At 44.4% G+C, this 27,080-nt stretch overlaps 1 protein-coding gene across 3 annotated transcripts in view; it reads left to right on the forward strand.

Annotated features, from left to right (window-relative positions):
• Positions 1 to 27,080, forward strand: part of zswim8 (zinc finger, SWIM-type containing 8) — a 192,035-nt gene that overhangs the window by 79,313 nt on the left and 85,642 nt on the right. For all 3 annotated transcript variants that reach the window (XM_087982387.1, XM_043679075.2, XM_087982386.1), the window contains exon 5: positions 12,515 to 12,687. In XM_087982387.1, the coding sequence (XP_087838513.1) occupies positions 12,515 to 12,687 (173 nt within the window). The remainder of the gene's footprint in view (positions 1 to 12,514; positions 12,688 to 27,080) is intronic.

The following is a 27,080-nucleotide window of genomic DNA, read 5'->3' on the forward strand; positions in this document are numbered from 1 at the left end:
TTCAGCCTCTCCCTATAGCTCAAATCCTCCAACCCTGGCAACATCCTTGTAAATCTTTTCTGAACCCTTTCAAGTTTCACAACATCTTTCCGATAGGAAGGAGACCAGAATTGCACGCAATTGTCTCGCCTCCACCACTATCTCTGGCAACCCGTTCCAGACACTTACCACCCTCTGTGTGAAAGAAATTGCCCCTATTATATCTCACCTTAAACCTATGCCCTCTAGTTTTAGACTGCAGTACCATGGGGAAAAACTGTCGGCTATCTGATTTACCTGTGCCCCTCATGATTTTGTATATCTCCATAAGGTCATCCCTCAGCCTCCTACGTTCCAGTGAAAAATGTCCCAGCCTATCCAGCCTCTCCCTGTAACTCCAGACTTCCAGCCCAGGTAGCATCCTTGTAAATCTTTTCTGCACTCTTTCTAGTTTAGTAATATCCTTTCTATAGTAGGGTGACCAGAACTACACACAGTACTCCAAATGTGGCACACTCATTGAATGGGTGATCGGCTGAATGGCCTATTTCTGTTCCGATGCCTTAAGGTCACATTGAGGCAGTTTTTACATTATGGTTTTATGTTCTAAGCAATCAAGTCATCAAGTTAAGAAACGTTCATTGTCACAGTTTATGTGATTGAAGACTTGCTTCAAGCTACGCTCTTCCACTTTAAAAACTTTATCCCATGTATCAAGGAATGATGTTGGATAGTCAAAGGTGTTTTAATATAATGCTAGCTTACAAATGAAATAAAGGTTATCACACCTCGGGGAGCAGTTCCTTTGAGTAGGTGCAGCAGACATTTACCAGAATAATAGAAGCGCGCTATTACAAATGCTGGAGAAACTCAGCGGGCCTGGCAGCATACGTGGAGAGAGAAACAGAATTCACATTTCAGGCAGGGTGAACTGAGGAGAGGTGAAAATGTGACAGGGTTATTAGCAGCTGGATTGGAGCGTTGGGGGGTAAGCAAGTGGAATGAAGATAAGAGAAAAGCTGGAGGGAGAGGAATCATTGTGATAGGGAACCAAAGACCGAAAAGGGGTTGGTACAAAGCATTGGTTCTGAGTAAATACTAAAAGCAGGAGAAAGGTCAGCTCTGACTGAAAACTAAAACATGACAATAAGATCCTGAGGGATGGGGCAGGGTGTTTGGGGGAGTGTTGGTAAATACTATTAAAATGGAGGACCCCCAGTGTCATGGCCAGAATAATACCTTGACCCCAAGGCTTAAATTGTAACGAGAGATTATGCAAGCCAAAATTGTGTTTCCTGGGATTTATAAAATTAAGGAGTGAATTAGTCATAGAGATGTACAGCACAAAAACAGACCAAATTGTCCAACTTGTCCATGTTGACCAGATATCGTAAATTAATCTCGTCCCATTTGCCAGCACTTGGCCCATTATCACTTTAAATCCTTCCTATTCATATACTTGTCCAGATGCCTTTTAAATGTTGCAATTGTATTAACCTCCACTACTTTCTCTGGCAGCTTGTTCTATACACGCACCACCCTCTGCATGAAAATGTTGCCCCTTAGGTCTCTTTTATATCTTTTCCCTCTCACCCTAAACCTATGCCCTCTAGTTCTGGACTCCTCTATCCTTGAGAAAGACCTTGTCTATTTATCTGATTCGTGTTCCTCATGACTTTATAAACCTCGATAAGGTCACCCCTCAGCCTCCAATGCTCCAGGAAAAATAGCCCCAGCCTATTCAGTTTCCCTGGAGCTCAAACCTATCAACGCTTGCAAATCCTTGTAAATTTTTTCTAAACCATTTCAAGTTTATAGACATCTCTCCTATGGCAGGGAGACCAGAATTGAGCACAGTATTCCAAAAGTGGCTTAACTGATGTCATGTACAGCGCAACATGACATCCCATCTCCTATACTCAATGCACTGACCAATAAAGGCAAGCATACCACACGTCATCATCTTCACCCTGTCTACCTGCGACTCCATCTTCAAGGAACTATGAAGCTGCACTCCAAGGTCTCCCTGTTCAGCAACACTCCCTAGGACCTTACCATTAAGTGTATACGTCCTGCCCTGATTTGCCTTTCCCAAATTCCGCACCTCACATTTATCTAAATTAAACTCCAACTGCTACTCAAAACATTGGCCCGCCTGATCAAGATCCAGTCGTACACTGAAGTAACCTTCTTCACTGTCCACTACATCTCCAATTTTGATGTTATCTGCAAACTTACTAACCATACCTCCTAAATTCACATCCAAGTCATTTATATAAGTGACAAAAAGCAATGGTCCCAGCACCGATCCTAGCGGCACACCACTGGTCACAGGGCTCCAGTCTGGAAAAAAAGCCCTTTATCACCATCCTCTGTCTCCTACCTTCAAGCCAATTTAGTATCCAATTGACTAGCTCCCCCTGGATTCCATGTGAATCTAACCTTATTAACCAGTCTACCCTGTGGAACTTTATCGAACGTCTTGCTGAAGTCTGTAGACAATGTCTGCTTTCATCAGTCCTCTGTGTCACTTCTTCAAAAAACTCAACCAAGTTTGTGAGACACTATTTCTCATGTTTAAAGCCATGTTGACCATCAGTCCTTGCCTTTTCAAAAACATATAAATCTTGTCCCTCAGCAACCCCACCAACAACTTACCCATCATTGACATCAGGCTCACCGGTGTCTAGTTCCCTGGCTTTTCTTTACCACCTTTCTTAAATAATGACACTACATTAGCCACCTTCCAGTCTTCTGGTACCTCACATGTGGCTATTGATGAAATTAATCGAAGGTTTCAAGGGGAACTGAGAGGATTGATAGAAACTATTATTTGCTGGCCGTGGAGTTGTGGACTATGGGATTTAATCTAAATGTTAGAGTTATACAGCTCAGGGATGAAATTAGGAAATGTGTGAACACACACAGGGTGATGGAAGCTTAAAACACTTTCTCAAACTGACAATTCATACAGAGCAATTATAAATCTTACATTTGAAAAGGAAAGGTTCTTGTCAACTAACTTTGAAAGATTATTGAATAAAGGCTAGTGCATGGAGTTAAATTGACAATCAACCATCAGTGGCTTGCTCCATTGACGTCTCTCTCAATGTTATAAATCCACAGAATAACCAGCATCTTATGCTGCCTCGATGGTAGTTTTTGTTGTGTATATTCAGTGCACGATATTTCAGCAAAGGGTGATCAGTTATTATTTCCTCATTGACTGCCCTGCCCATTGACTGTTTAGGGAGGCTCAGGAGTCAGTTAACTCAGTTGGCTGGTTGCCTGGTTTGTAATGCAGAATGATGCCAACAGCATGGGTTCAATTCCCACACCGGCTGAGGTTACCATGAAGGGTCCCACCTACTCAACCTCTTGCCTTAACTGAGGCGTAGTGACCCTCAGGTTAAATTCACTCCCAGGCGTGTCTCTGTAATGAGAGAGCAGCCCTATGGTCCTCTGGGACTATGGTGACATTAGCTTAGTTTTTTAATAAAGAGGCTGCTTACTATATCTACTTTCAGCTTCATAAACCATCATTCTGGCGTATCTCTGTGCAGGTCAGAAAATCTCTGTCTTCCCAACACCACTTTTAATTTGACTTTCTGTTCTATATTTAACACTAATATCTTTAAATGCATGATCTCTTGATTTGTTTGTGGTAAACTACTACGCTCTTAGTCAAAAGGAAATATAAAATAAGCCACAACTGCGATAGTGGGAATGTTACTGGGTGAGTAATTCAAAATCTGACTGATTTTTCAAAAGCTGTAGTTCAAATCCCGCAATTGAAATTCGAGAATTGAGTTTGAATTAAACAATGAAGACAAGTCTGTCAACAGAAATTTGGTGTCACTGAATGTTACTGTGACTGGATTGTCAGATTGGTTCACCAATGCCTTTATTTTTAAGGGAGGGAGCTGCTGTCTCTGGTGTAGAACTGGAGCCAAATAATGGGATGATAACAGCAGTTCGAGCAGCATCTGAGGAGCAGGAGAATTGACATTTCAGGCATAAACCCTTCATCAGGAAACGTCGATTCTCCTGCTCCTCGGATGCTGCCTGACCTGCTGTGCTTTTCCAGCACCACACTCTCGACTCTGATCTCCAGCATCTGCAGTCCTCACTTTCTCCTCGTGGGATGATACCCCACTGACAACATCCAGAGGCTCTCCAATGTCCAGAACCAAGCTTGAGCAAGCCCTCATGAGTACTGTGGCTGCAGGAGTACGTCAGAGGCTGGGAATCCTGACTTCTGTCTGGGGACCTCCACCCTCCTTTGCAGGGCAGGAGTCTGGAGTGTGATTGAATGTTCTCAAGCATGAGTACAGCTCCAACAGCACTCTAGAAACTCCCAAACCATGCAGGGTCAGGTAGTCCACTCCATTGACATCTCACACAGCACCTGTTAAACATTCCCGACATCCAGCTATCTGTTGTGCCTCACTGGATAGTACTCCTGACTTTGAACCAAAACATTGTTGGTTCAAGTCCCACTCCCTGTGAAGATGTGAGCATGATATAGCTGGGTGCTGGCAGGTGGGACTAGATTGAGTTGGGGTATCTGGTCGGCATGGACAGGTTGGACTGAAGGGTCTGTTTCCATGCTATACATCTCTATGACTATAACCCAGATTTGAGTGCAGCACTACTGAAAAGGTGCTGCATTGTTGGAGGTGTTGTCTTGAAGGTGAAAGGTCTGTGGGTTTGGCTTGATGGAGAAGCTGCTGTGGTGCTATTTCAAGGAAGAGGAGTTGATGATTAGATTAGATTAGATTCCCTACAGTGTGGAAACAGGCCCAACCAGTCCACACTGACCCTCTGAAGAGTAGCCCACCCAGACCCTCTTCCCTCTGACTAATACACCTATCAATTTAGCAGGACCAATCCACCTGACCTGCACATCTTTGGACTGTGGGAGGAAACCGGAGCACCCGGAGGAAACCCACGCAGACACGGGGAGAATGTGCAAACTCCACACAGATAGTCAGCCAAGGCTGGAATTGAACCTGGGACCCTGGTGCTGTGGGGCAGCAGTGCTTACCACTGAGCCACCATGCCACCTCTTTTGAAACTAAGAAACTAGAACAGTTCTTGCTGGTCAATATCCACTCAACGGGCATCACAAAAACTGACTATCTGCTCATTAGCATATTTCTGGTTGTAGAAGTTTGCTGCGTGCAAACTGATATTTCGTTTCTGAACTTTTTTTAAAAGTACAGCAAACATTGTTTTAACTGGCACCTTAATCGGCTGGCAGTCTGGATAAACCGGCAGAATTTATGTATCTCCAACACCGCGATCTACTGCGATGTCCCAAGTTATTTATGCTATAAATAAAACATAACAGTGATGTGTATACCCCATGCATTATGTAGCTGTTTCTTCCTGTGAGTTTTTACATTGATGTTTAAGGAGGTGTGAGGATGCTGTGGCATAGATTTTTTTGAAGGATGTTGATATCTCGATCGTCAGGGTTTATTGCAGTTCTGCGTACCTCTTGATTATCCAAAATATTGATCAGCCAGCACACTCCTGGTCCCATCAGTGCCAGTTGATCAATATTCTGGATAATCAAGAGGTACTTCGGGGGCAGCACGGTGGCTCAGTGGTTAGCACTGCCATCTCACAGTGCCAGGAACCCGGGTTCGATTCCCCCGGCACTGATGGGACCAGGAGTGGGCTGGTTGATCAATATTTCAGATAATCAAGAGACACGCAGAATTGCAGTAAACCCCCGACCATCAAACCATCAACATCCTTCAAAGAAATCTATGTCACCGCATCCTCTCACCTCGGGTGACTGTGGAGTTTGCACATTCTCTCCATGTCTTTGTAGGTTTCCTCCAGGTGCTCTGGTTTCCTCCCTTAGTGAAAAGACATGCAAGTTAGCTGAGTTGGCCATGCTAAATTGCCCATAGTGTTCGGGGACGTGTATTAGTCAGGAGTAAATATAGGATAATAGAGTAGGGGAATGGGTCTGAGTGGGTTACTCTTCGGAGGGTCAGTGTGAACTTGTTGAGCCGAAGGGCCTGTTTCGACACTTGGGATTCTGTGATTCACTCGTTTTCTGGTTGCACAGCAGAGGTCGAGCCTTGGTATGCAGAGGGGCTGTGAACATCAGCTCGGTCTTACTTCATGGTTTACAAATCAATAATACACTCCATTGATCCCATTACGCATACTTCATCCCACAGTAGCCCATTTGAATACAACTGTGCAGCACGCATATCTCCCACATTGTACATTGTTAGGTTGTGGTGAGAAATTGTATTTGCAATGCTGAAGTGTGGACTGGCGAAAGAATGTCAGCCTAGCTTAAATCTGAACATTGTTACAGGCTTCATAAAAATGTGGAAAACCTCCTCCAGGACATCGTTGTCGCTAGTTTCTTAGAATAAAGAGCTACAGTGTAGAGACTACATTCTGCCAAAACCTGTACCCTCACCTCCATCTATGGCTCCAAAGGATCCTTCCACATCTGACAGAAATTTACCTGTACTTTGACAGAACATCATCTAGTGTGTTCATTGCACCCGGTGTGGTCTCCTCTACATCTGGAGACAGGATGCCAACTTGCGGATGGTTTCAGAGAACATCTCTGGGGCACCTGCACTGACCAACCCCACCGCCCTGTGGCTAAACACTTCAATTCGCCCTCCCACTCCATCGAGGAAATATAGGTCCTGGGCCGACTCCATCACCAAACCTTAACTACCCGATGCCTGGAGGAAGAACACCTCATCTTCTGTCTTGGGACTCTCCAGCCACATGGGATCAATGTGAATTTCACCAGTTTTCCCATTTCCCCCCCCCCACCTTATCCCAGTCCCAACCTCCCAACTCATCACAGTCCTCTTGAATGGTCCTAGCTGTCCATCTTCCTTCCCATCTGTCCACTCCACCCTCCTCTTCGACCTATCACCTCCAGCTACCTATTGCATTCCCAGCTACCTTCCCTGCAGCCCCAATCCCCCTCCCATTTATCTCTCATCCCTCTTGGCCTACAAGCCTCATTCCTGATGAAGGGCTTATGCCTGAAACATTGATTCTCCTGCTCCTCAGATGCTGCCTGACACGCTGTACTTTTCCAGCACCTCACTCTTTGATACTCATCTCCAGCATCTGCAGTCCTCACTTTCTCCAAAATATTCTGATGTCAGGGCACAATGGGGCCTTAAGTGTGAAGTTGAATTGTTACAGATGATCCTTTTGCCTGCAATCCAGAACGTGTGTGAAGAATTTTGTATTAAGCTGAAGAATCTATCATGAAACAGTGGACAATTATATGGGTTGGGTTGAGGAAGGAGGTGAGGTAGCCTAACGGTATTATCGCTGGACTATTAATCCCGAGACCCAGATAATATTCTGGGGACCCGGTTACGAATCCTGCCATGGCAGATGGTGGAATTTGAATAAAAATCTGAAATTAGCAGCCTAATGATGATCATAAAACTATTGCGAATATTGGAAAAATCCATCTGGTTCACTAATGTCCTTTAAGGAAGGAAACTGCCATCTTTACCTGGTCTGGCCTACATGTGACTCCAGACCCACAGCAATGTGGTAACTCTTAATTGCCCTCTGGGGATGGTTCACTAATGCTGGTTTAGCCACTGATGCCCTCATCCCATGAATGAATTCAAAATAAGTAACCGGGTAATACTGAGGTGTATATTTGACTAAGATCTGCAATTCCTGAAGAATGTAACTGATTTAAATTTTTCACCTTTTCTGTTCAGAGTTTAAAGTGAATGTGTTTGGATTGATAAGATACAGAATATGCATGCCTGAAAATAGCAAAGTGTTGTCATGTAATCCTCTCTACCTGTTTTATCGTTCCTGCTCAATTCCAATCCCAGTGTGGTCTTTGTCTACCATAGCGTGGCAAGCTTCTTGGCATGTGCCATCTACTTCTCCAACTCTTGTACACTGGTCAAGTTCATTGTCTTTCCGTCTGCTTCACTCCCCCTCCCAGCTCCCTGAACAGACCCACTGTCAGCAGCAGAGGTTTCACCTCCATTGCAGTTCAACCCTGCAATCTGGACGTTGTGTGTCGTCATTGATGTTGATCAGCTAGTATTGTTTTCCGGGGATGATAGACAATGTCTTAAGATGCAGTGGGTAGTGGCCTCTAAGCCAGAAACACCAGGCTACAGTCCCACCCCAGGTCTTGCTGGTCACGTAAGTGCATTTGGAACGTCGCCAAACAGGCTAAGTTACTGGCCTGCAAATCCTACTAATGCAGGCAGTAAGAAAAGGAGTGATTGCTGGTCAGTCCTGATCAATATAATGGAAACAAAGTACAAACCTTTACCATCACAATTGATAGTTCCAGACCACAGCACTTGCTGAAAGTGGGCAGCATGGTGGCTCAGTGGTTAGCACTGCTGCCTCTCAGCACCAGGGTTCCAGGTTCAATTCCAGCTTCTGGCAACTGTCTGTGTGGAGTTTGCACATTCTCCCTGTATCTGTGTGGGTTTCCTCCCACAGTCCAAAGATGTGCAGGTCAGGTGAATTGGCCATGCTAAATTGCCCATAGTGTTAGGTGCATTAGTCAGAGTGAAATAGGTCTAGTTGGGTTACTGTTCGGAGGGTCGGTGTGGACTTGTTGGGCCGAAGGGCTTGTTTCCACACTGTAGGGAATCTAATCTAATCTAATCTAAACGTGCAGAAGCATCAGGCAGTGAAGAAGGCAGACTATATGTTGGCCTTCACATATAGTTGGAGTACACGAATAAAGATATCTTGCTGCAGTTATACTGGACATTGGTGAGGCCACACTGGGGTATTCTGGGCAGTTTTGGTCTCCTTACCTGAGGGCGAATGTTCTTGCTATCAAAGGATGGGTTTGCAGGACTGATTTCTGAGAAGATATTGAGTCAGCTTGGATTTTATTCGCTAGAGTTTAGAAGAATGCTGGAGGTATCTCCTAGAAACCCATAAAAGTTCTAATAGCACTAGACAGGATAGATGCAGAAAAGATGGTCATCATTTCCTGATGAAGGGCTTTTGCCCGAAACGTCGACTCGCCTGCTCCTCTGGTACTGCCTGACCTGCCGTGCTTTTCCAGCACCATTCACTCGGCTCGATAAACTCCAGCATTTGCAGTCCTAGTTTCGCCGCAGAGAAGATGTTCCCAATGGTCAGGGAGTCCAGACCGAGGGTCGTTGTTTAAGGATAAAGGGTAAACCTTTTCACATTGAGTTGAGGGTGCTATGGTGGCTCAGCGGTTAGCACAGGACCTGGGTTTGATTCCACCCTCGGGCGACTGTCTGTGTGGAATTTGCACATTCTCCCCGTTGTCTGCGTAGGTTTCCTCCGGATGCTCTGGTTTCCTCCCACAGTCCAAAGATGTGCAGGTCAGGTGGGTTGGCCATGCTAAATTGCCCACAGTGCCCAGGGATGCATGGGCTAGTTGAGTTAGCCATTGGGGACGCAAGGTAGTGGTTGGTATGCTCTTCGGAGGGTCGGTGTGGGCTTGATGAGCTGAATGACCTGCTTCCACACTGTAGGGATTTGTAGACTCTGTGAAATTTCTTCACCCAGAGAGTGGGGAGCCTGTGGAGTTCACTACCACAGAACGTGAGGCTAAAATGTTGTGTTTTCAAGGAGGTGGGCACAGCTCTTTTGGCTAAAGGGGTTAAGGGTTATTGGGGGAGGGCGGGGTGAGGGTATTGAGCTTGATGGTCAACCATGATCGTATTGAATAGCAGGGCGGGCTCGAGGGGCTGAATGGCCTGCTCCTGCTTCTGTGTTTTTCTGGAAGCCACGTGCAGGTGTGTGTGTTATTGCAGCAACACGCGGAGGGCCGAGGAATGGGTGGCGGGGGTATTCGGCTGAGTGGCTGTCGTACATCAGATTGCTAGCAGCGGGCATGGCGTTTGATCCCAGTTCCTGCTGAAGGTGGGTTCACAACCTCAATCTTGGTCCTGCCCGAGCCGGGGGTGGGGGAGGTGGGGGGGAGGGGGTGGTGGTGATGGTGCTGTTGACCTGACCATCCTCAGGGTGGAGGGAACCAGGTGGTATCCTAGCTCAGCTATCCAGTGAAATGATCCTTCCAGCGCTGAAGTTGTATGTGTGCCCTCTGTCATTCTGTGACCAGCCTGTGATCCTGCCAGTACTCTCTGTTTAAACCCATTTCTCCAGGACCCTGTTGTTGCACTGAGTGCCGTGCAATCTTGTTTCCTTGGAATTCGATCTTGGGATATAATGGTCTGGAAACGGAGCGTGCAAAATATGCACTGGCGCATATTTGTCTACAACATAACAGACGGGAGTTTAATGCTCCCAAAGGATCTGAAATTAGACTTGAAGGCAAAGAGTTTCAAGTGGCCTTTTCTACTGCAGTCATCAGTTTGTGCAGCCCATAACACTGGGTCAGAGCTCATGATTTAATATTAAATGCCACTACCTACCAAGAGTCATCAAATCACATTAATCTTTGATATAAATGGAAAGCTTAGCCTTGAAATACATTCTCTGACTCCAGTTAATTTCCTTGAGCACTTTGTAAATCATTTTGGCATCAGATTGAAAATCGAAGCTGCACAACCTGAATTTAACACAAAGGAGAATGCCCTGAGTCCAGTTTATCGTTGTGGTCCCTCTCACTTTAAAGTTGTGTTAACGTTGTCTGTTTTGTACGAGAAATCCGATGGACACCAACTCCTATTGCCTCAACTCTCAGTGCCAGGGACTCTAACCAATAATTATCCCGAGTGGCAAATAGTTCACCTGCTCCTCCCAGACACAATCATTTTGTTTTGCTGTTGTACAACCATATGGCATTGAAAGAATCCATTTAGGCCATTGTGCCATTGTAAGCTCTTTGAAAGGATTATTAAATTGGTCCCATCCCCTTGCTCTTCTGCTGTTTGCCCTGTAGATTTTTCATTTTAAATTTTTATCCAATTGTTGCCAAACATATTATGAACCAGCTTCCACTGTCCTTTTGATGAATGCATTTCAGACTCCCAAACCAAGTCTCTTTCCCCTGCAATGCCTCTGGGTCATTTTGTTTATTTTCTTCACTCTGTCCTCTCTGGTTACATAGCACTCTGCTACTGGGATCAAATTTTATTTGTTTGATCATATTTGTTTGAAGACCGCTGTTTAATTTCCTCCTCCTTTTCCTGCTTTAAGACAATTAGCCTCTGTTTTTCTAATTTCTCCAGATAATGGTCTCTGATCCCTGGTACAATTCTAGTAAATCTCCTCTGTACCCTTTACGAGACGTTGCTGCCCTTCCTGAGGTGTGGTGTTCTGAATTGACCCCAGAGTTCTGCTTTTAGGAACCTGGGTGGCTGACACCCTTCCTTCCTTTACAGCTCCCCCATGCCAACCAGGTTTCCCAAACTGAACCGATTCCATTTGGCCCACATCCCTTTAAACGTTTCCTATCCATGTACTTGTTTAAATGTTGCAATTGTAATTGCCTCTGCCACTTCCCCTGGCCGCTCGTTCCATCTGCACACCACTCTCTGTATGAAATTATTGCCCCTCAGGTCACTTTTAAATTTTCCCCTCTCACCTTAAACTTAAGTCTACTAATTATAGACTCCCCTATCCTGAGGAAAAGACCCTGGCTATTCACCTTATCCATGTCCCTTGTGATTTTATAAACCTCTATCTCCTATGCTGCAGTCTATCCAGCCTCTCCTTATAACTCAAATCCTCTAGACTCAGTAATAGCCTTGTAAATCATTTTTTTGACCTTTTCAGATGCGGGCTGAAGGGTGTGTTTCCTGCTGTACACCTTGATGGTTGGGGAGTCCAGAACTAGAGGTTTAGAGTGAGAAGGGAAAAACTTAAAGGGGACCGAAGGGGCAACTTTTCTACATAGAGGGTGGTGTGTATATGGAATGAGCTGCAGAGGAAGTTGTGGAGGCTGGTACAATTACAGCATTTAAAAGGCATCAGGATGGGTATATGTATAGGAAGGGTTTAGATGGATATGGGCCAAGTGCTGGCAAATGGGACTAGATTAATTTAGGATATCTGGTCGTCATGGACGAATTGGACCGAAGGGTCTGTTTCCGTGCTGTATATTTCTATGACTCTATGAACGCAGGGGGTGTATATGCTGTTTAAAGACCTTGAGAATTTTTTTCCCCTTCTCTGAAAGAGCTTAAATTGTGTATGTAAGCATCTTCCAGATGGGGCCCATGCAGAACAAAAAAAATGGCTCATCGATCACTCAATCAATCTTTCAGAAAATTTGAGTTTTTCCAATCCCTGCCGGCTTTTCATAAATGATGTATATTTGAAACGCAGTGTTGAAAATTTTCCAATGCCTCAATACTCTAACGTAGCTGCAATTTAGCATCATGTGCCACTTTGTAGCATCGAAGGGTTCTTTTTAAGTGCTACTAAGAATGTAATTAAATACCTACATGAACAGATGATAATCAGTGATTCATCGGTGATCATTCAGATAAAGTAGTGAACAAAGTTTTGTAATTTTGTAAAGTTTGTGTGTGTATTATCGCATGAGCACTGATCAAATCTCGCTCCCCTTCCCCAAAAACAGGATTTCATTTGAGTGCCACCGTGGTTCCTCCGCAGACTGCTCAAGCTAAAGGGGCGTTCAACGTGGCTGTGATGTTTGACCGATGTCGGATAACCTCATGTAGCTGTACCTGTGGAGCTGGGGCGAAATGGTGTGCTCATGTGGTCGCTCTCTGTCTCTTCAGAATACACAACGTGAGTATGGTGGAAATTTTGATGTTTGCTTCAATGTTTTAAGTCTGGATAGAAGCGGGGGATATTTTGGCAAATTGCATTTCCCACTGGTGCAAGCGAGTCAGGATTTTGAAGGAATGATGGCTTTCTCTTCAACCAATGAACACAGGTTGGAAATTCTGTCAGTAGTGAATCTCTTTTGCCCCAAGCTTTCAAGAAGCAGTTGAGTTGTCCCCTGCCTTGCCCTGCAGTAAGAACCCGAAATAGTAATTTTCTTGTGTTCAGATCTGCGAGCATACCCTTTTTATAATAATTCTGTGATATTCTTTATCGTAGAGGGCTGTCTAGGCTGGGTTGTTAGTATGTTAAAAGCTGCAGATTTGTATTCAACAAAGGAATTGGAAAAAATACAGGAAAGTCGAATTGATAATTATCCGATCAGCTGTGATCTCATTGAATGATAGAGCAGGCCCGATAGGCTGAATGGCCTACTCTACCTCTGTATCTTATTCTTAGAAACTGCTGGCACAGCCAACAAGAAGGCTGCAAAGTAAATTGTCACTTCTCTTGAACACTCCGACTTTTCATGCCTTAATTCTTCTGAGAAGGAAGAAATGTAGATTTAACTTCTGTTATTTTATTTTTATCTTTTTTATATTTCCACGAGTAAAAACTTTATTATCCTTTTCTACTTCCTTTGTCCCCAACATCTGCATAATTAATTAGTGTTCTGATTCAATTCAAATGGACTTTTTGTTTCCTCAGAAGGGCTTCTCCTCTAGATGACAGACAGCAACTTGCATTTGCGTAGCGCCTTTTCAGTGTAGCACATTGTCTCAAAATGCTCAACAAGACGGAGGGTGGCTAATGTTGTGCTTTTATTTAAGAAAGGCTGCAAGGAAAAGCCTGGGAATATGGATTAGTCAACCTGATGTCAGTGTTGGGTAAGTTGTTGGAAGGGATTCTAAGAGACAGGATTTACGTGCATTTAGAGAGGCAAGGAATGATTAGGAATAGTCGTCATGACTTTGTGCATGGGAAATCATGTCTCTCAAACTTAATTGAGTTTTTGAGGGTGTGACCAAGAAGATAGATGAGGGAAGAGCGATAGACGTTGTCTATGTGGACTTCAGTCAGGCCTTTGAGAAGGTTCCACATGGTCGAATGGTTAGTAAAGTTAGATCACGTGGGATTCAGGGGAGCTTGCCAATTGGATCCAAAGTTGGCTTGATGGTAGGATTCAGGGTGTAATGGTGGACGGTTGTTTTTCAGATTGGAGCCCTGTGTCCAGTGATGTTCCACAGGGGTTAGTGCGGTTTGTCACTTACATTAATGATTTGGATGAGAATATCGGTAGTGTGGTGAGTAAATTTGTGGATGATACCAAAATTGGTGGTATAATAGAGAGTGAAAAAGGTTATCTAAGATTGCAAAGGTATCTTGATCAATTGGGCCAATAGGCTGAGGAGTGGCAGGTGAAGTTTAATTTAGATAAATGTGAGCTGTTACAAACAAAGGCAGGATTTATACAGTTAATGATAAGACCCTGGGCATGTTGTCAAATAGAGAGAGACCTAGAGGTTCAGGTACATAATTCTTTGAAAGTTGCATCACAAGTAGATAGTGGTAAAGAAGGCATTTATCATGCTTGTCTTCATTGCTGAGAGGAGGGCTGAAGAAGGGCTTATGCCCGAAACGTCGATTCTCCTGTTCCTTGGATGCTTCCTGACCTGCTGCACTTTTCCAGCAACACATTTTCAGCTTCATTGCTGAGACCATTGAGTATGAGAGTTGGGATGTTATGTGCAGTTGACAGAACTTCGGTGAAGCCACTTCGGATTACTGTGTACAATTCTGATTGCTCTGCTATGCAAAGGATTTTATTAAATTGGAGAGAGTTCAGAATAGATTTACAAGGTTGTTACTGGGATTGGTAGGTTTGAGTTATACGGAGAGGTTGGATAGGTTGGGAATTTTCCCTGAAGCATCAGAGGCTAAGGGTTGACCTTTATAGAGGTTTATAAATCATAAGAGACATCGATAAGGTTCAAAAATGGAGGGCACAATTTTGAGTTGAGAAGAGAAAGATTCAAAAAGGACCCGAGGGGCAACGTTTTCACGCAGAGGGTGGTTCGTATGTAGAATGAGTTGTCAGAGAAAGTGGTAGATACAGGTACAGTTCGAACATTTAAAAGAAATTTGGACAAGTACGTGAATAGGAAAGTTTTAGAGAGATATGGGCAAAACGCAGGCAAGTAGGACCTGTTTAATTTGGGAAACCTGGTTAGCATGGACGAGTTGGACCAAAGGGTCCGTTTCTGTGTTGTATAACTCTTATGACTCTACAAAAGTGGGTATCAGTCAACATTTGATTCCAAACCACATATTAGGAACCATGGCCAAAAACTTAGCCGGGAAGGTGGGTAGGGTTTGATGGAGTATTTTCGAGGTCGTGGGTTAGTCTGAGATGCAATGTTTAGTTTTGGAATTCCAGAGTTTTAGAGCCTTGGTAGCTGAAGGTCCCACTGCCACTGGGAATTGTAAGGGCTGAGGAAATTAGAGGTCAGCCAATTAATGCAGGAAACATGTCTAAAGTTTGAAGGCTTTGGTGACCCTAGGGACATCCTTGGAGACTGTTAGACTCCAGAGATCTCTGTTTGAAGTCCTGTATGGTTTGTGGGCTGGGGAGTTTGAGAAAGCAGATTCCAGTGAACTCATGCTTTCTCTCCCTGCGATTGATCAGTGGAATCATCCCTGAACACTATGGGCAATTTAGCACAGGCAATCCACTTAACCTGCACATCTTTGGACTGTGGGAGGAGACCGGAGCACCTGGAGGAAACCCACGCAGATGTGGGAAGAACGTGCAAACTCCACACAGGCGTTCACCCAAGGCTGGAATCGAACACGGGTCCCTGGTGCTGAGAGGCAGCAGTGCTAACCACTGAGTCACTGTGCTGCCACAGTTGGTGGTTGTCGGCAGGATGTTTACATGAGCAGGAAGTGAAAACGTGTTTGTTCATGATAGAGTGGGCATGTTAGACCAGCCTGCTGGTCAATTTCAAGCTGTTGATAAGTTGCAACTTCAAAGTAACATTTTGAGAGGGTGACTAAGGCTGACCTGGCAGATATTCTGGAATGGACATGTTGTTTATGTTGCCATAGTTGCAAAGTTGCGTGTTTAAATGGGAAATGTAGTGAAACAAATAGGACCCAAGTTTTGAGGGACACCAGTACTGGTGGAGAAAATGATTTTTTTTTAATCTGTTGAGTTCAGCTTGTATGATGATTCCAAACCAAGTGTAAATCACGGGAGTGAATCTGACCCATGGGCAGTGAATTTGAAAATTCCTTAGCCGCATAAAGCTGAAATGTAGGATTAGTGCCAACATTAAATGTACAGCAGTATATCTTCTTAAGAGCTTTGGCACCATTATCCATGTTGTGACATTTAATAATGGTGTCGTGACATATATTAGTGGTTTCACGTTCAATTCAAACACAAAGTATTGCAACTTTTTAATACTCAATCCCCCCCCCCCCACATACCCTTTAGTAAGAACATGGCACTCGTGATGGGTGGGGGAGGGGGAAAGGGGATTTAAGATAACAACATAATTATTTCCCTTCCTACTGCATATCACATTTTCCTTCCAATTGTTTTGGCTATATGACCCTCTCACTCCCTTGCCCCACCAGCGATTGTTTTAATCAGGAGCTTAAAATCGCTACCGTTCAAAGACAGGCCATTCAGCCCATTGAGGAGGCACTGACCCCTTTGAAGAGTATCCCAGTCAGACCCACCCCATCTCTGTAACCCTGCATTTCCCAGGCTAACCAACTTAACCTGCACATCCTATGTGCCAATTTAGCATGGCTAATCCACCGGACTTGCCTATCTTTGGACTGTGGGAGGAAACCGGAGCACTCGGACACGGGGAGAATGTGAAAACTCCACACAGACAGTCGCCCGAGGGTGGAATTGAACCCGGGTGCCTGGCACTGTGAGGCAGCTGTGCTAACCACTGAGCCACCGTGCTGCCGTTCTCTGATGTCTTGTTGCCCTGTGATGTCAATATTGCTCTCACTTGTAACTCAGAAGTCTTTGGTGTTGTGTGTGTGAGGATTGAAGATGAAATAATTGCACGTGCAGCAAAGCTCTCCACTCCAGTTTAAACCTGAGCCCTAAACAGTACAATGGGAGCATTTTTGAATCTCTTCACAAAGCCCTTAATGCAGTGCAGTATGTTGGTCCAGGGCTGTTCTTCAGTGCTGTCTCTGCCCAGGGGTTATACTTTTAGCTTTTACAGTGTGTTTGTTTTTAGAGAGCTGGCTCCCAGTGCTCTCATTGTTGAGGATCTGTCATTGCTTCGCCAGCTGTGTTTCAGTTTTCCCTTGACCCCCCCCCCCAGCTCAGAGTTAAAGTCTGAATTAATGCTCCCTCCAGTCCCTGCTCTAAATGAGACCAAGTGGGGAATACAGTCAGAAGGAGCTACTTGTAAGTGAGCAGATGTGGATGTTGACTGAGGGAATGGCTGATGGATCTGTCGTTTCAGTATTTTATCTCCATGTTTAGTATTCAGATTGTGCCAATGCCTTCACCTCCCTGGGTTTGGAAATCCCTGTTTAAACCTCTCTGTTGTTTTACACTTTTATTCCCTTTCTCCTGTTTTGATGTCCCCTTAAGATCTACCTGGTTACCTCAGCCTGTAGACACCCGTCCTCATTTCATCTCGAATGGCTCACTTGTCAAATCTGGTGTGAAAATGCTGCCTTAGGAACATATTACCTTGTGAGAAGTGCTATATAAATGCAACTCCAAGACCAACACTGCTTGTTCCAATAGTGCTAGGAAATGATAACTAGCATGTTTACAGAAGGCACTTGTAGAATCATAGAATCCCTACAGTGTGAAAGCAGGCCATTCGGCCCATCAGGTCCACACTGACCCTCTGAAGAGCATCCCACTCAGACCCATCCTATCCCTGCATTTCCCAGGGCTAACCCACCTAATCTGCACAATCCTGAACACGATGGCCAATCCACCTAACCTACGCATCTTTGGACTGAAGAATGGACATCTGGAGTATATCCATCTTGTCCCAGATCAGCACTTGACTCTGGAGATTTGTGCGTTGGTGAGTTTTAAAAAGGGTCTGTGGAGAAGCTCAAAACCGTCTCTTCATCCAGATCCCCATTTAAAGACAAAACGAGGAACTGTGGATGCTGGAAAACTTAAAAAAAAAAAGCAGCAATTGCTGGAGAAATTCAGCAGCTCTGGCAGCGTCTGTGAAGTGAGTCAAAAGCAGAGCTAATGTTGCAGGACTTGTGACCCTTCTTTAGAACTTCATGTATGATTCTGACAAGGGGTCACTGGACTCGAAACGTTAATTCTGTTTCTGTCTCCACAGATGCTACCATACCTGCTGAGTTTCTCCAACAATTTCTGTCCTTGTTTCAGACATATGTAATATATAAATGGAAGATGCTGAAAATGTCTGGCAGGACAGTCAGCATCTGAAAGACCTTTAGAAATGGTATTTTTGTTACATAGTCATCAATAGACAGAGTTGAAGAGTGTGGTGCTGGAAAAGCACAGCCGGTCAGGCAGCATCCGAGGAGCAGGAGAGTCAACGTTTCAAGCATAAGTTCTTCATCAGGACAGCCTGACTGGCTGTGCTTTTCCAGCACCACACTCTTCAACTCTGATCACCAGCATCTGCAGTCCTCACTTTCTCCTCATCAATAGACAGAGTTTGATAAAGGCAAGGCATTCAAAGCATCATGCCCCATTCTTGTCATAGACCTACTGTTTATTTTACTGCATGTTCCCTTCTGGTTTAGGCCCTGGAGGGAAATTAGGAATTTGATCAGGCCATTCAGCCCCTCAAGTTTTCTGCCTTTGTTTTTGATTTGGTCGTGAGTTATAGGTGTCAGTATCTGTTGCCAATCCCTGATTGCCTTTACAAGACATAGTCATGCAATATGGAAACAGACCTTGTGGCCCAACCAGTCTGTACTGAACATAATCCTAAACTAAACTAGTCCTACCTGTCTCCTCCTGGCCCTTGTCATCCCAAACCTTTCCTAGTCATGTATTTATCCAAATGTCCTTTAAAAGTTGTAATTGTACCCATATCCACCACTCCTGCTGGAAGTTCGTTCCACAAGTGAACCATGCTCTGTGTAAAAACAACAAAACCATTTTCCACCCCCCTCCCCCCCCCCCCCCCCCCCCCCCATGCCTTTTTTGAATCTCTCTCCTCTCACCAATGTGTCCCCTGGACTTGAAATCCCCCATGCTAGGGAAAAGACAACTACCATTAACCCTATCTATATCCCTCATTTATTTTATAAACTTCTATAAGGACGCCACACAACCTCCTATGCTTCAGTAAAGTTTAAGAATCCACTACACCATACAGACCAAGTGAAGATGACTGATTTCTTTCCGCGGAGGATATTAGAATCAGGTCAGTTTTACAACAATGGGTGCTAGTTTCATAATTACTGTGACTAACGCTGTTCTAGGTTTTAAAAAAAGAATCAATTTAAGTCTCAGCAGTAGTGGGATTTGAACCCTTAAACCCCAGTATATTGGCCTGAATTAGTGACATTGCCTCTATAGCACCATCTTCCAAAAACATTTCCATTTGCTCACCTTGGTCCCATGACATTGACCCAGCCAAATCCCATCTGTCTCCATTTTGAATTTTCAGTTGACTCCCAGTCACAATGAGTTCCACGTTCCCACTAGCCTCTGTATGAAGGAATACTTCCTAAAATCACCATTGAAAAAGCTAGCTCTAACCTTAACATCACACTACCTTCCTAAGTAGCCAATCCTCGGGTTGGCTTTTTTTTTTTCAGAAACAGCTCAAGGAATTAGTTTCTCAACCTGAATTTTTCACCATGAGTCAGGATAAGGTTTGAGGGTGAAGGGACGTCAATGAGATAGAAGATCGTAATGTTCCACTTTTACACTGGAATGGATCGATTACAAATGGAAATGTTGGTAGATGGGTGATAATGTAAACCTTAATGGGAGATTAAAGATATGGCTGTGAAGTCAATGTTTGAAAAGGAGGCATATAATATTATATATATATTTTATACGTATATATTTTAAAAAAAACTGAAGGATATAGATAAGGTAAATGACAAGGCTCTTTCCCATAGGTGGGCGATTTAAGACTAGGGGAGATGTTTTTAAAGTGTGAGGCGAAAGGTTTAAAAAAGATACAAGGGGCAATTTTTTTTTACAGAATTGTTTGTGTGTGGAATGAACTCCCAGAGGAGGTGACAGATGCGGGTACAGTTACAATGTTCAAAAGATATTTGGATAAGTAGATGTATAGGAAATGTTTGGAAGTATATCGGCCAGGAGCAGGCAGGTGGGACTAGTTTAGTTTGGGATTATGGTCGGCATGGTCTGGTTGGTTCAAAGGATCTCTGTCTGTGCTGTGTGAATCTATGACTCTATAAGTTGCAAATTTCTCCCATCAAAATAGAATTTGTCAGTCACTGGTCCAGTCTCGAGTACTGTTAGAAACACAAAACATAGCCCCCTACCTCCTCATTCTTTTATAGAACTGTTTAATCTTTTGAAAGTTGGAGGAGTTTTGGATAGTGAGGAAGGCTGTCAAAGGATACAGCAGGATATAGATCCGTTGGAAAGCTGGGCAGAGAAATGGCAGAAGGAGTTTTAATCTGGACAAAGGTAAAGTGTTGCATTTTGGGAGGTCAAATGCAAGAAGAAAGTACACAATAAATAGCAGGACCCTTAGGAGCATTGATATACAGAGGAATCTTGGGGTGCAAGTGAGTGGATAAGGTGGTAAAGAAGGCCTATGGCATGCTTGCCTTCATTGGTTGGGCACTGAGTTTCAGAAAGTTGGCAAATCATGTTGCAGCTCTATAACACTTCAGTTAGGCCACCTTTTGGAGTATTGTGTGCAGTTCCGGTCACCGCACTATGGGAAGGATGTGGAGGATTTGCAGAGGGTGCAAAAAAGAATTACCAGGATACTGCCTGGATTGGAGTGTATTAGCTCGAAGGAGAGGTTGCACAAACTTGGATTTTTTTCACTAGAGTGTTGGAGGCTGAGGGGTGACCTGACAAGTGTATAAAATTATGAGAGGCATGGAAAGGGGGGGATAGTCAGAGTCCTTCTCCCCCAAGGGCAAACACTATAGAGAAGCAATTCAAGGTGAGGAGGAATAGTTTAAAGGAAATGTACGAGGCCCGTTTTTTACACAGAAGGTGGCAGGTGTCTGGAACACGTTGCCAGATGAGGTGGAGAAGCAGATATGATAGTAACATTTATGGGGCATTTAGACAGACACATGAGCAGGAGGGAATAGAGGGATACGGACCATGTGCAGTCAGATAGGATTATTTTTTAGAATTGCATCATGGTTGGCACAGCCATGGTGGGCTGAAGGGCCTGTTCCTGTGCTGTACTGTTTTACGTTCTTTAGAAAACACAAATGGGAGCAGGCCATTTGGCCCCTCGGGTCTGTTCCATCATTCAATATAATCATGGCTGATTATTCAACTCATTACCTTGTTCCCACTTTCCCTCCATTCCCTTTGATTGCTATAGCTGTAAGAACTATATCTAACTCTTTCTTAAAAACTGGAATGACCCCGTATTCAAGGCCTACAGATCATCAGTTAAAATGCTGGTGCCGCAGTTGGCAAAAATGAATTTGGTCAACTCTGTAAAATAAAGAAACGCAAAATCTCAATGGACTGAGCAAAGGGACCTGGTCTGTTCTGGGGGCTAATGCAACTGCAGATTTTATTTATGTTGTGCTTTCGCTGCATTTAAATGCTGCAAGAGGATTCCCTGAAGCAGTAAGTCTGAGCCATTTGAGATATTGTGACAGGGGACTAAAGGTTTAGTCAGGCCAGTGGGAATCTCTCCATCCACCTCTCTCCAAAGTGGGCAATCCCACTGGCAGATCAACAATACTCCTCCTTATGCATGTGCAAACTAAAATGTGTATTTTCAAATGCACATGGATTTTCAAATGCCTACACATGGTCCATATCCCTCTATCTCCTGCCTGTTCATGCTGCTGCTGAATTCTGTTTCAGAATAATCACATCTTTGCCTCCCCAGAGCAATTCAGAAATGCACAAGGTGCTGGTGTATTTATCCTGCAAGGTTCCTGCCAAAGCTGTTCAAACTCATCGTTACAGTTCCGTTGTTGGGAGAGTTTGTATGTTCCTTGGCTTGGCGTTTCTATGTTGCAACATAAAGGAGGTAACTGATCCCATTTGTCACTGTTGGGTCAATTCAGGAGCTGCCACTCCACGCCTGTATCCCTATCCTTTCCTTGCACTATTTAGCATTTAATTCCCCCCCAGCAAATGTAATTGCCTGGACTTTCAATTGTCATTTAATTCTTTTTTTTTTAAGATGACCAGGGTCAAAAAGTAATTTCTGCCAGTTCTCAGTCTCTGCCCCTGCACCATCTAGTGGCTGAATTTTGAATCATAAACTGCTTGGTGTGCCTTGACTTTTTTTTTTAAACACATTCATGGGATGAGGGTATTGCTGCCTAGGTCAGCATTTATTTTCCATATCAGAGGGCAAACACATTGTTATGAGTCAGGTGTCACATGCAGGCCAGACCGGGTAAGGGTGGCCATTTCCCTCTCTAAAGGTCATTGGTGGACCAGATGGGTTTTTCTGGCAAACAACAATGGTGTTCAGACTTGTAATTCCAGATTTTTATTGGGTTCAAATCTGCACTCGATTCACCTTCACCTTTTACCTGAAGCAGACAAAATTAACTTGTAGTGCGCAATGACTGAAAAGAAGATGCAGTCGTGTGTAGTTCTTCCTGTACAGGAAGTTCAATGTAACACAGACAAATTTAATAGTTTTCAAAACTTGCCTTCACTCCCCTTCCCCAAAAAAGCTTTAAAAATAACCTTTGATTCAAAGCTTCTTCAGTGAAGGGATTGGAAATGAAAGAGTTTACTCCTTTTCCAACTTTTTGTTTTTCACTTGATTCAGCAGCAAGTTTCTGCTTTAGTGAGAGTCAAATATTGCATTTGGAATCTTCGTGTCATGGGATCCAAGTGCAGGCTAATTTATGATTATTTGCTCTGTTCTGTATCTTGTGTCCCTCTGTTGAGGTCAGAGTGCCTTTCAGTAATTGAATAATCCAGTGTGCTGGAACACAGTTTAAAAAAGGCTGACCCTGTAAATCTGTCAGCTCTGAGCACCGCCTTCCCTCAGTCACTGTGTTTAATCCCTTCGAGAAACCTTCTTAAATCAACTTGAGTTGTTTATGTGGCACCATATCTGAATTTTTATCAAATATTCATGCTGAAAGAGTGGGAGATGCCTGGCAAAGCAGCAATTTCTTTTTATCCGTATCCACGGGGGACATTTGGAGTCCCAGCCAGACCAGGGAGAGGTGACCGTTTCCTCTTCTGAATTGGGGCTCGATCATTGTGTCCGATGACCATCTGTAATTGACATGAATATGGGATTTAAGTTGGATTTGTCGTTGAGGGATGAATATAATGTGAAGGGAGTGGTATTTGAATTTGGAACAGACCTTTCTGGACTGGAGAGGACTGCATGTCTGGATGTATCTGGATGTAGGTTTGCTCGCTGAGCTGGAAGGTTTGTTTTCAGACGTTTTGTCACCATACTAGAGGACATCATCAGTGAGCCTCCGGATAAAGCCCTGGTGGTATGGCCCACTTGTTTTTCAATGTGTTTAGGGGTCTTTGCCTGTATCGGTTTGAGTTTTGCGGGTGTGGGGATTTGTAAAGGCTCAGCATTCCATTGATGACCCTCGAATGGTCAAAGTATAAAGCTGAATGTCGAGGTCTGTTTGCACAAGCAATGTGAAATCTGCGTGGATTAATAACTCCATAGTACATCCATGTCCAACCCTGAAATGCAAGGACACTGCTGACCTAGATTGCTTTGTAGAACTAAAGGCTCTTTGTGATCATGAGAAAGACACGTGGTATATCTCTGCGTGCTTTCTGTGATAGTTTGAGCTGTTTTTTTTCCAATTACTCTGTCCAGAGAGAACATTACGCACCTCTGGAGGAGGTGGGACTTGAACCCGGTTCTCCTGGGCCAGGGTTAAGGTCGCTACCACTTCTCCACAAGAGGTAGTCTGATTCACTCTGGGTTCTGGTACAAAATACTGCGGTGGAATTTGTGCCAAAGGAACGCATGTCCCCTGAGGTAACAGACCAGGATACTTGCCTGCTGTGGCCAAATGAACAGTCGCAAGGTTAAAGTGAAACCGCCCAGAATCGTACTTAAAACACAGCTATTTCCGAAATCAATCTGGTTAGAGGTGTTATTCACACACTGTGCTCCAACAGCCATGTCCATAGCTCTCATTTCTTTTTCTCCTCCCTATCTGTTTTTCGAATCAACTTGTTCAGAGATGTTATTGCACACTCTGCAGCAGTTGAGACTTGACCCTAGGCCACCTGTTCAAGGGGTTGGATCACTACCACTGCACCACAAGAGTCCTGTGTATAGCCCTTGCAATTTTTTTGAGCCTGTTTTCTAACCAACCAGCTTAGCAATGTTATTACACACCTCTGAAACCGGTGGCATTTGAACATTGGCTTCCTGGGCCAAAGGCGAGGACACTACCACTGTGCTACAAGAGCATCGCGTACAGCTCTCAATTTTGTTTCTCCTTTTTATCTATACTAACCTATTTGAGAGATGTTATGACACACCTCTGGAGAGGGAGGGACTTGAACCCGGGCCTCCCTGGTCCAGGGCAAGGACACTACCACTGCACCACAAGGGTCCCTTGTGTTCAGCTGTCATGGCAGCATTCATCCCTGTGTTCAGCTGCCCCTCAGTCTGAGAGAAATGTCTAATCAATGTCCCAGGTTTTTGCTGGGTGTCTTCCAGGACAGATTGGTTCTCAACCCGGACATCATTGAGATGGGACAGCCCAGGAGAGAGTGGGAGCTGGAGTCCCGGCTTTGTCCTTGTTTCTTTCCCCCTTTGCCACCTTCGGCCCTGCCTCAGGCTTTTGGATTTGACACGTGGACCAGTTTGATAATTTGCTATATTTTGAGTCATTAGTAACATGTTTTTCCCTGTTATTGATGGCATGAACGTTACAACAAAGGATGCAATTACTATTGAGCAGGTTTTGGGGAGACTTACAAGACTGGGAATGAAGAGTTTGTAATTCAGAGGAGAGATTCAATACATTTGAGCTTGTACGTTTTGGAAGCGATGAGTTGTGTAAAAATATGAGGCGCCTAAAGTGGATTGGAAAAACCGATAGGAGAGAGACAGAGACTTTTAAAGTAGTTGACATGAAGACTGGAGAGGAGTTGAGTTTTATTTTTAACACGGGATGTAGAAAATGCATTGCTTGAGAAGATGGTCAACTCCCCCTGGGGTGGGGGAGTCCAGAACTAGAGGGCAAAAGTTTAGGGTGAGAGGGGAAAGATTTAAAAGGGACCGAGGGACAACTCTTTCACACAAAGGGTGGTGCATATATGGAATGAGTTGCCAGACGACGTGGTGGAAGCTGATACAATTACAACATTTAAAAGGCATCTGAATGGGAATATGAATAGGAAGAGTTTAGAGGGATGTAGGCCAAGTGCTGGCAAATGGACTGGATTATTTAGGATATCTGGTCGGCATGGACGAGTTGGACCGAAGGGTCTGTTTCTATGCTGTACATCTCTATGACCCTACATCTTAAGAAGAACACTTGAATATTCCCCTGACGTGCTGTAACTCAGAGGACTATGGATCAGGAGGCGGAGAATGGACTGGGCTGCAGAACACTCTTTCTCGCTCCCTGATCCAAACAAGATGTCTGAATAATATCCTCAGGTGCCGAAAATAGTTCCACGTTTCTGTTTTGTCAGGAAAAGTTAAAACCATACAAGCAACTAAAACCAAAAAGTGCTGGAGAAACTCAGTAGCACCTGGAGAGAGGGAAACAGAATTAGCATTGAGTCCAGTGACGCTTTTCTTTGGAACGCAAAGTTTAGGATATCAAAGTAAAGAGTCGTCTTGCTCAGCCTGTAATGGTAGTTGGGAAGACAGGAACAAGCAAAGGCCATTCAAAGACAGCACAGTGGCTCTGTGGTTAGCAATCCTGCCTCACAATGCCAGAGACCCAGGTTCGATTCCAGCCTTGGGCAACTGTCAGTGTAGAATTTGCACCTTTTCCCCGTGTCTGTGTGGGTTTCCTCTTGGTGCTCCGGTTTCTTCCCACGGGCCAAAGATGGGCAGGTCAGGTGGATTGGCAATGGAAAGTTGCCCCGTTTATGTTCAGGGATGTGCAGTCTAGGAGGGTTAGCCATGTGAAATGCAGGGTTACAGGGGTAGGGAGGTGAGTCTGGGTGGGATGCTGTTCAGAGGGTTGATGTGATCTTGATGGGTTGAATGACCTGCTCCACACTGGGGATTCTATGATTTAGGCCCTTGAGTATGTTTTTCTATTTAATGAGATCATGACAGACCTATGTCTTTGACTGCAAGTCCCCTGAACCCTTTGTAGCAAAGCTCCATCGGTCTCTGATGTCAATGAATAATTGTGCGAGTGTGTACTTTTTGTGGGGGAGAGTTCTAACCTTTTATTACAATGTTATGTGATGTATTTCTTAACCTCTCTCCTGATTGTCCTGATTTTGCTTGCAAGAATTTGTGCCCTTGTCCTAGCCTTCTGACCAGCGGAATGATAAGTGCGAGATGCTGCATTTTGGGAAAGCAAATCTTAGCAGGACTCATGGTAGGGTCCGAGGAAGTGTTGCTGAACAAAGAGACCTTGGAGTGCAGGTTCATAGTTCCTTGAAAGTGGAGTCGCAGGTAGATAGGATGGTGAAGAAGGCGTTTGGTATGCTTTCCTTTATTGGTCAGAGCATTGAGTACAGGAGTTGGGGGGTAATGTTGCGGCTATACAGGACATTGGTTAGGCCACTGTTGGAATATCGCGTGCAATTCTGGTCTCCTTTCTATCAGAAATATGTTGTGAAACTTGAAAGGGTTCAGAAAAGATTTACAAGGATGTTGCCAGGGTTGGAGGATTTGAGCTATAGGGAGAGGCTGAACAGGCTGGGGCTGTTTTTCCCTGGAGCGCGACCAGCTATCCTTAGTAGCCACACACGCAGACAACAAGCAACATGAATTCGACTGGGACAACACTACTATCATAGGGCAAGCCAGACAGAGAACAGCCAGGGAATTCCTAGAGGCATGGCATTCATCCACAAACTCCATCAACAAACATATCGACCTGGACCCAATATACCAACCACTACAGCGGACAGCTGAAACTGACAACCGGAAGCGGCAGGGACAGACCACTATAAACACCGGAGGAAACATCAAAGAAGCGCTTCGCAGGAGGCTCCCAAGCACTGATGATGTCGC

The sequence above is a fragment of the Chiloscyllium plagiosum genome, unplaced genomic scaffold, assembly GCF_037043375.1.
Source record: "Chiloscyllium plagiosum isolate Xiang-an unplaced genomic scaffold, Cpla_swu_hap1 HiC_scaffold_43, whole genome shotgun sequence".
Classification (NCBI taxonomy): domain Eukaryota; kingdom Metazoa; phylum Chordata; class Chondrichthyes; order Orectolobiformes; family Hemiscylliidae; genus Chiloscyllium; species Chiloscyllium plagiosum.